This window comes from Asparagus officinalis, chromosome 4 (genome assembly GCF_001876935.1).
Source record: "Asparagus officinalis chromosome 4, Aspof.V1, whole genome shotgun sequence".
Lineage (NCBI taxonomy): Eukaryota > Viridiplantae > Streptophyta > Magnoliopsida > Asparagales > Asparagaceae > Asparagus > Asparagus officinalis.
In genome coordinates this window covers 103,578,656-103,588,947 of record NC_033797.1, presented here as the reverse complement: position 1 = coordinate 103,588,947, position 10,292 = coordinate 103,578,656, and the positions used below count along the sequence as shown (strand labels likewise).

Below are 10,292 nucleotides of genomic sequence, written 5' to 3'. Positions count from 1 at the left end.
CTTGGAGATGCCCGTGAGCGTAATCTAACTTCTTATGGATACTCCTGCTCCCCCAACTATAACACCTTTTGCGTGATTAAACATTAATCTGGCGTGTGCGCTCCTATAGTCACTGTTGATAACTCCCGACTTTTTGACCATTCTCTGCTTCCGCCTTGTCTCTAATCCGGCCCGCGGTCAATGTTCATGTGTTTTACATGCAGACGCCAAATACATTGTACAATCGCAAAGCGGTCCTTCATTTAGATGGAGACGAGTACGAATTAAGTTCTAGGTAGCTTGGATACTATTTTTTGCCGTTGAACAAACGGACAGACATAGCTCACTGTCTCGAGAAGCTCGGCACTTGGATGTCGTCTAAGATAATTTTCTGGGGGCTCTCTTAGGATTTAGTTTGATTTAGAGGAAAATATTTTTCAGTGTTTCCTAGCGAAATTTGTGTTACACGATCAGGATCATCTGTTGCCTTCTTCTGCTGAGATCGATGTAAGAAGCTCAGTTTGATTGTAAAAAAGGTAGGCATCAGCATAGGCATGCACCTCAGTCGATCAAGGATCATGGCTAGTGTTAGTCAGCGCATGCCCATCCAGTGACCGCCAGGTTTCGCCTCCACAAGTAGTGTAAAACATCTTTTTCTAGTATCTGATGTACGGGCTTTTATTTGGAAAGTTGACCATCATTTACAACTGAAAAATTCATCACATATTGACATTTTCTGACCATCTACACAAACAATTACAGAATTTTCTTAATTATTAGCATTCTAAAATGATACAGGGCCAGTCGATAATAACACAGTCTCACTATGCCATCCAACGCCAAATTGCAATGCATCAGGTAACCAGTCACGTATGCATCACCTTATTTTTTGGTAATAGTCAGCCAGAAAGGCCAAGTACACACACCAGAAAAAAAAAAAAAAAGAGCTGCTGCGAGTGTCACAACAATAATGATTCAAGAGAATATGACATCGGCATTTACTGTGAGTGACTTACTATTCCTGCAAAGTGTAATGAGGGCTAGAATCATTGAAGAGATACAAGGTCGGTCTGGCCGGTGATTGGAGCCGTGGCAGTTGGGGGAGGGTCGGTGGCCTTACCTGCTATGATAAAGAGCGTCGCGTCGACCGCGTGACGGGGAGCCGGAGTTGCCGGGGAGGAGTCGGGGGCTTTACTACTTTGATGCGAGGTGCCGTACGTGTCGGCGGGTGACTCGGGACTCCGGAGTTGGGGAGGGTTCGTCGGCGTGACGAGGATGGATTTGGGGGAAGTCGGTTGAATGGGGAACGGAATTTGGGATAAGCGTTTGGAATTGGGGAGAGAGAGAATGGCCAAAGACGAGAGAATCTTCACGAAAGCCTAAAAAAATCCTCTCCGGTGACATTTTATAAAAAAGCCCCCGCTTTCTGTAGGTCGAAAGAGAGTGCTGGTCACGAGCTCCAACGAAATTTCGGAGATTTTTTACAAAAAAAACCCTGAATCGACTGAAAGATGCATGGATGCGTACGCACTAGTGCGCATAAGAAACGCGCTGGTATATATATATATATATATATATATAGATATATATATATAATAATATATATATAATATATATAATATATATATATATATATATATGATATATATATAATATAGTAGTATATATATCATATATCAAGGAGAGGTTCTAATAAAACTAGAGTAACTACAAAGACCACAAAACCAATCTAACACCTACATTCTATTTCATCAATGCCTTAGATTTCGATGCCAAATTTGTAAATATAGAGCAAATTTAAACGTACACCGCATAATGTGAAAAGGGTAAAATTGGAACAATTTTGACAGTTAATGGGTGACTGGATTATATTGGAACAAATGATACAAACTTTAATACACGTCCTTTAATCCTCTCTTTACATTAATAGTGCTACATTCTTTAATACTTCTCTCTCTCGTAACTCACTTGCCGAATCTCTGTAATCTCACATGAAGAAGACACAACAACCAATGATCTGGAATTCGCTGAAGTGATCTTCAAATCCAGATTCACTCCAACGCAATTGAATCTGGATTCACTCCAATTCGATTTGCTGCCTCATGGATTTGTGAATCAATTCTAACCATCAATGCAGAATAAGAACTTATGCGTTAAAAAACAAGCTATAAAATTTTTCGTATAACAAAAAAAATTTTCACCTTTTAGCAGCAAAAGTTATGCATTTTGTTATGGGTAAAAAACAAACACCTCACCATGAAATTGAATCTAGATTCACTGTAAGTGAATCGAGATTCTACTCAGTGGGTATAGGTGCGTTTATGAAGTAAAATAAAGCTGGATTCACTGCAGTGAATCGAGATTCACTTCATTGCATTTATAGAACGTTGTTTGATGATTTGTAGCAAAAAGTTACAATTTTTACGGTAAAACAAACACCTCACATAACTGGGAATTCTGGATTCACTACAGTGAATTTTCAATTATTCTAGTGACGAGCACAAAAAATCGGGATTCACTGCAGTGAATCGTCGATTCACTGCAGTGAATTCAATTATTTAGACAGCAAACTAAAACAGACCCCACAACTAAATCTGAACTCTTAACCAATTTTAACAAAAAACTAACAGGATTGCAATTCTAAATATTTTATAGAAACCTAAAAAAGAGTGCAAATTTTGGAAAGATAGATCCCACAAAACAAACAACACGATCAGAGTTATAGAGAAACCCAGCCTAAAACAATTCCTAGAACCAAGATCGCAACCTTCAAAACAATTAACCTAAAAAAAACCAAAATCAAATTGAAATTAAGAAAAACGTTGACAAACTTGAGGGTCGCGGTGCTCCGAGCGTTGAAGGAACTCTTGGCATGGATCGCCTGCTTGCACTCTAATCATCCCCCGCAATACATTGACCGAAGAACCAAAACCATGATCAGGAGAGTCGAAAAGATGAGGAATGTAACACCTACCAAGAAGTCAAATCAAACGTTTAGAATATACCTACGAAGAAAACTATAACACCTACCAAGAAATACCACCTACAAGAGAGAGGGGCCTGGTTCAAGCTTTGGGAAACTGGAAGCGAGATGAGAGAGAGGAGAACGGTGAAGGAGAGTTGCATGGGGAAATGGAGATCAATTAGAAACATTATTACCTCTCTTTACGTGACGACTGTTATTTTACCTAATTACCCTTATGCAACTTTAATCTCAGCCATTGGATGAATCTAGATCTAATGGAGGAGGATTGGTTTTTAGTTAGGATAGTGAGGTTTGTATTTGAACTTCCCTATATAATTATTATATATATAGTATTATATATATATATATATATTATATTTATAATATATAATATATATAGTATAAGATATATAATATATATATATATATTATACTATATATAATATGGATGGGTATTTTTCTAAGGTGACCGCTTAGCATTCCCACCTAAGGACGCGGGCCTAAAATCCACATCATTCACTAATTTTGTTTGCGATACCCGCTCCGTGCTTGAACTGGTTGATTACAGTATTCTTAAACCCAAACACATCAATTTTGTCTGGCGTGAACCGTCGTGTTTTGACCATTCGTTGAGCCCGTGTAAAATAGTTCTATTCATTGGGGAAACCCGGTTAAAATCACGAGGAGTGGTATGAAGGGGTCAAACACGACGGTGCGTACCCCAAATTGGTGTGTTTGGTTAAGAACGTGTAGAATCAAGTTCAACAGACCGGATCGTCTAAAAATAATTAGGGAATGATGTGATTTTAGGCCGCGTCCTTAGGTGGAATCTAAGGTGTCACCCTTAGGAACATTTCGCATATGATTTATAGATCTCTGCTCCCAACCCTTTGCCTCAAAATGGTGCAAATTTTGCACCAAAATGGTGCAAAAGTCACATCTAACAGTAATGAAGTAATGAAGTAAGGACAAATACAATGAACTTGGTGCAAAAGTCGATGACATTTGTATGAGGTCTTGCTATGAACTTGGTGCAAAAGTCAATGAACTTGGTGCAAAAGTCGAGGACAAATACAATGCTTTGTATTGAGATGACACATTTGCACAAAAACTTCTGCTTAGTACCAAGTTCCTCCACACACACACATAAACACACTTGCGTACTTCAGTTTGTGCTATGATGTCTTGCAGGTCTGGGATTTTAGACCAATCCTTGCTTCATTTTTTTCCATGTTATACGGACATTTGTATGAGGTCTTGCTATGAGGTCTTGCAGGTCTGGGATTTTAGACCAATCGATCAGTCACTTATTGACATTATTCGTACAATACTAGAATTAGAAGACTTTTACTCTCAACAAGACCAAAGATTGACTTAGACCATCTCCAACGCAGCGGCATTTTGAGGCGAAAAGGGAAAATGCCGCTGCGTGGGAGCTCCAATCGAGCGGCATTTGTTGCCGCATTTTGACGGGGATGAACAGCGCGACTCTATATTTGGCGTCGCACTGTTCATCCCCCATTACTGTTTTTTTTTTATTTTTTTATTTTTCAATTTTTTTTAAACCTCATACTTTTATATATTTACAATTTGTCCCCAATTGTTTCATTAAATATATAAAACAACCCTAATAATATTTAAATTTTATAATTTCACCCCAATTGTATAATGTGGACAAAATAAATTATGGTTTTTTTAAATTAAAAAAATGCTAAAATTTAACAGACATTATTATTAATTATAATATTAAAATCTAGACATACATAATATAAAACTTCATTAAAGAGCAATCATAATACATAATTCAAATATAAATTACATATCTGAAATACATAACATATAAAAACTGACACACATAATATAAAACTTCATTAAAATAAAACATAAAATACAAACTAAACATGGTGACGTTACTTAAGATGGACAAGCAACTCTCAATAATCTGGTAGATCGGGGCCAGAGTGTCCAATATCATTAAAATAATTGCCAAAATTAGAAGCAGACCCTTGTTCTTGTTGATTTCTTTTTTGTATTATTTTAATCTGTTGAGCTCGAACGTACTCACGCACGTTTGGATCAGCAATGGAATTCAAATCTTTCATTATAATTTTCCATTCATCTCTATCTTTTTTCATGGCTATCTTTTCTCGTTCGATATCAAATGCTTCTTGCCTGTCCAAGCTCGCCTTGTCTAACCTGTCTATAAGTCGATTGTTGGAGGTCTCGATGGAGTCCACTACACTTGACTCATGATCATCATTTTTCCTTTTCAATTTAGCTTTTTTTACCCCAATAGGTCGTTCAGATGGAGTAAATGATGACAATCCAGGAGATGTTGATATAGGAGATTCCGGAGTGGGATTATCTGATTGTGACGAGTCGAAGTTCACACTTTGGGATTGTCTTCGACCAACTTGTCTTGCTGTGGGGACATCATCTTTGAATTTTTCGAAATTTTTAACCATATTCCAGACATGATCAAATTTGAAACCTTTTTTGTACTTCGGTTCTTGCATAAATAACATCTTTGCTCGAACTAACTGTAAATTATAGTGAACATCAAGTTATGTATTTCAACAATAATAATAAAATTCAAACGATAATTAATAGAATACTTACAATATCTTCATCTGAAGCACCACTTGGATTCAGATTCTCTACTTGTCTCAAGCACGCATTCAATTTCCTTACTTCATTACTTATAATTTCCATTCGAGAACGAATTGATCGGCTCGTACGCATCTCAAAATGCTGATCTCGAAGTTCATTGTATTTGTCCTCCACACGAGACCAAAATGCATCTCGAGACTGGTTTCTACCGATAATAGGGTCTTGAGAAATATCCAAGAATACTTGACAAAGGAGCACATCTTCAGTAACCGTGTACCCAGTTGATCGAACAGACATTTTTTTGTAAAAAGCGGTTGGTTTGGAGATCAGAAATACTTTGAAGAAATACTTCGAATTGGGTGGCTTGAAGTAGAAACCGTGAATGTTATTTATAGCCAATCCAAATTTGTTTTTTTTGTTTGAATTTGAATTTGAATTTGAATTTGAATTTGCGGTTGGTTTGAATTTGTCGGTGGTCAACATTTGAAATTGAATCATTTTGTACAAACTGATCAGCTTTACACATTATCCAACGTTGTCGGTGGGAATCAATTTTTGAAATCAGGTCAGCTTTACACATTGTCCAACGTATACAAAGCTCAGCTCTCCTTGAATTGTGTGAAAGCTTTGTACGAGTGGGAATCAATTTTTGAAATCAGGTCAGCTTTATACATTGTCTAACGTATACACAGCTCAGCTCTCCTTGAATTGTGTGAAAGCTTTGTACGAGTCGGAATCAATTTTTGAAATCAGATCAGCTTTACACATTGTCCAACGTATACACAGCTCAGCTCTCCTTGAATTGTGTGAAAGCTTTGTACGAGTGGGAATCAATTTTTAAAATCAGGTCAGCTTTACACATTGTCCAACGTATACACAGCTCAGCTCTCCTTGAATTGTGTGAAAGCTTTGTACGAGTGGGAATCAATTTTTGAAATCAGGTCAGCTTTACACATTATCCAACGTATACAGCTAAAAGCAAATTTGAATTTTGTGACAAATTGATAACAGCTGGAAAGCATTTCCTAAAATCAGCTCAACTTTACACATTGTTCAATGTATACAGCTAAGCAAAGTTTTATAAATAGCATACTAGATTAGGTACATCCACACAATTACTCATTGTTGTGTTAAAATTATTATTCTCCATTTCTGCATACTTCAGTCATTCTTTTCTTACTTCAAAAATGAATTTCGATGTTGGAGGTCCATCATACTTATCATCATCTTCATCTTCGGATGATGATAATTTTCTGTCCAATATCATTGCAGAGATTGATGAAACCGAAGAAGTAATTTGTGAGTACATCAACAACAACATGATCCTCGTTAACAATTTACGTCAACACAACTACCAACCGATCCATGGTGGCTCGATTCCCGGTCATGCAGTGATCAACCGCGATCGAGAAAATGCGCATCAGAATTTGGTCATAGATTACTTTGCCGATAATCCACGTTTTGGAGAAGATATGTTTCGTCGTCGATATCGGATGTCAAGAAGTTTGTTCCTTCGTATTGTTGATGCAGTGAAAGATCATGACTATTACTTCCAACAACGAAGTGATGGACTTGGTAGAATGGGATTATCACCGTTACAGAAAGTAACAGCTGTTTTTCGCATGTTGGCATACGGTCTACCAGCTGATGCTACGGACGAATACGTTAAAATAGGTGAGTCAACAGCAATTGAAAGTATGACAAAATTTTGTCGTGCTATGGTGGAAATATTCGCAGAGCGGTATCTACGAACACCTAACGCTAACGATATTGCTAGGCTACTCTATATTGGAAAAAAAACGTGGTTTTCCAGGAATGTTAGGAAGTCTTGATTGTATGCATTGGAAATGGAAAAATTGTCCAACAGCATGGTCTGGGCAATACACAGGACGTAGTGGGTCACCAACTATTATCCTCGAAGCTGTGGCAGATTATGATCTTTGGATATGGCACGCATATTTTGGTATGCCAGGCACCAATAATGATATCAATGTGCTGGAGTCATCTAATCTTTTCTCTAACCTAGCTCAAGGTATTTTTTACATTGTTGTTAATGTTTAATTATTTTCTTACATTTTATTTTCTGTTGTGTTCTTGAATGTAATATTTTGGCAATATCAATAATAAAAATATAATATTTTAGCAATCAAGTTATTTTAATTAATAAAATAATATTTTATTGTTTTATTAGTTTAAATTTTTTAATAATAAATCATTTTGTTTGGAAAATATGTGAAAAAATAAAATTTGATATGTGGGGTTAATTGTTGAAATAGTTAAAAATATAGGGAATAAAAAATAATCATATAAAAGTAGATAAAAAGAAAGATACTGAGAATATTCCTTTTTGGTGTAAAAAATGGTGCAATGGGTTGGAGATGAATTACTGTTAGATGTGACTTTTGCACCATTTTGGTGCAAAATTTGCACCATTTTGAGGCAAAGGGTTGGAGATGCCCTTAGCGTAACTAACTTCTTATGGATACTCCTGCAACTATACACCTTTTGCGTTGATAAACATTAATCTTGGTGTTGCTCTCTATAGTCACTTGTTGATAACTCCCACTTTTGGCCATTCTCTCTTCCCCTTGTTTTCATGTGATACATGCAACCCAAAAATTGTCAATCCGCAAAGGGTCCTCAATTTAGATGGAGACGAGACGAAATTAATGTTCTAGGTAGCTTGGAGTACTATTTTTTGTTAACAACGGACAGACATAGCTCACTGTCTCAGAAGCTCGGCACCTTGGATGTCGTCTAAGATAATTTCATGGGGCTCTGCTAGCATCTATTTGATTAAAGGAAAATATTTTCAGTGTTTCCTAGCGAAATTTGTTACACGATCAGGATATCTGTTGCCTTCTCTGTTGATCGATGTAAGAAGCCTCAGTTGATTGTAAAAAAAGTCAGCATAGCATAGCATGCACCTCAGTCGATCAAGATCATGGTAGTGTTAAGCTCAGCGCATGCATCCAGTGACCGCCCAGGTCGCCCTCCACCAATAGTGTAAAACATCTTATTCTAGTATCTGATGACGGCTTTATTATGGAAGTTACCATCATTTACAACTGAAAATCATCACATATTGACATTTTCTGACCATCTACACAAAAATTACAGAAGTTTTCTTAATTATTAGCATTCTAAATGATACAGGCAGTCATAATAACACAGTCTCACTTATGCCAATCCAAGCCAAATTGCAATGCATCAGTAACCAGTCAGTATGATCACCTTATTTTTGGTAAATATGTCAGCAGAAAGGCAGTACACACACCAAAAAAAAAAAAGAGCTGCTGCGAGTGTCACAAAATGAATGATTCAAGAGAATATTGACATGGCATTTACTGTAGTGACTACTATTCCTGCAAAGTGTAATAGGGCTAGAATCATTGAAGAGATACAAGGTCGGTCGGCGGTGACTTGGAGCCGGAGTTGGGGGAGGAGTCGGTGGCTTGACTGCTATGATAAAGGAGGTCGGTCGACGGTGACGGGGAGCCGGAGTTGGGGGAGGAGTCGGGGGCTTTACTACGTTGATGGAGGCCGTCGGTCGGCGGTGACGGGGACTCCGGAGTTGGGGGAGGGTTCGGTCGGCGGTGACGAGGATGGATTTGGGGGAAGTCGGTGATGGGGAAGGAATTTGGGATAAGGGTTTTGGAATTGGGAGAGAGAGAATGGCCAAGAGAGAGAATCTTCACGAAGCCTAAAAATCCTCTTCGGTGACATTTTATAAAAAAGCCCCCGCTTTCTGTAGTCGAAAGAGAGGTGCTGGTCACGAGCTCCAACGAAATTGTCGGAGGATTTTTACAAAAAAAACCCTGAATTCGCTGAAAGATGATGGATGCGTACGCACTAGTGCGCATAAGAAACGAACTGTATATATATATATATATATATATATATATATATATATATATATATATATATATATAATATGAGAAACTTGGTACCACAGTTTTTCATTAAAACTTGTAGTGAGGTGGTCAAATCTAGCGCAATAACATGCTATGCATTGGAGAATGAGGCCCTTCTTTTAAATTAGGTGAATAGTGATGAGCTCTCTCTCCAATGGATGATATGGAACTAGATCTTCGACCACCTCACTACGAAGTTCAATTAGAAACTTGGTACCAAGTTTTCTCCATATTCTCATATATATATATATATAATATATTATTATACTATATATATATATATAATATATATATATATATATATACTCATACCATGGTATAGATACGTAAATATAAATATATATAATGTAGTTATAAATATAACTTATATGTGTAAATATAGACAGTACAGTTATGTGAGTATTTTATATAAGTACATAAGTATAATTATATATAAATATATTGCAACTTATATATGTATTTTAAAATATATCATATAAGTAAAGTAATTAACTATACTTAAAATAAGTATAATATAAATATTTAACAAATACATAGATAACTATAATACATATGTATAAATAAATAATATATACTCATGTGATACTCTCTCTCAAGTAATAACTTAATAAGTATATATAAGCCTGTATTCGAAAATTCAGCCCGGCCCGGTTGGACAGGCCGCCTACCCTTCCTCTTGCTCCACCGTCCTCTTTGCTTCGTCACGACCACGAAGAAATCCCCTCAAAATTCTATTCCGAGATCAAAATCAATCCAATCCTAGTTCGCCCATGGAATCAACATATCTACTCCGCTCCTTTCCCCTCCTCAAACCCTGCCCTTCC

General features: G+C 36.9%; 1 protein-coding gene across 1 annotated transcript; it reads right to left on the bottom strand.

The window, feature by feature from the left end:
• On the bottom strand, positions 4,803 to 5,851 carry LOC109836072 (glutathione S-transferase T3-like). The gene is made up of 2 exons (XM_020403989.1): positions 5,564 to 5,851; positions 4,803 to 5,484 (listed from the first exon to the last, which is right to left on the bottom strand). Exons 1-2 carry the CDS (start codon positions 5,849 to 5,851, stop codon positions 4,879 to 4,881), a joined length of 894 nt encoding a protein of 297 aa, XP_020259578.1. The 3' UTR covers positions 4,803 to 4,878.

Excerpts from the sequence above, each read along its gene's own strand:
- LOC109836072 (XM_020403989.1), bottom strand. The coding sequence starts at position 5,851 with ATGTCTGTTCGATCAACTGGGTACACGGTTACTGAAGATGTGCTCCTT. Across the intron at positions 5,485-5,563 it reads GTGCTTCAGATGAAGATATT|TTAGTTCGAGCAAAGATGTT; the intron begins GTAAGTATTCTA and ends TATAATTTACAG.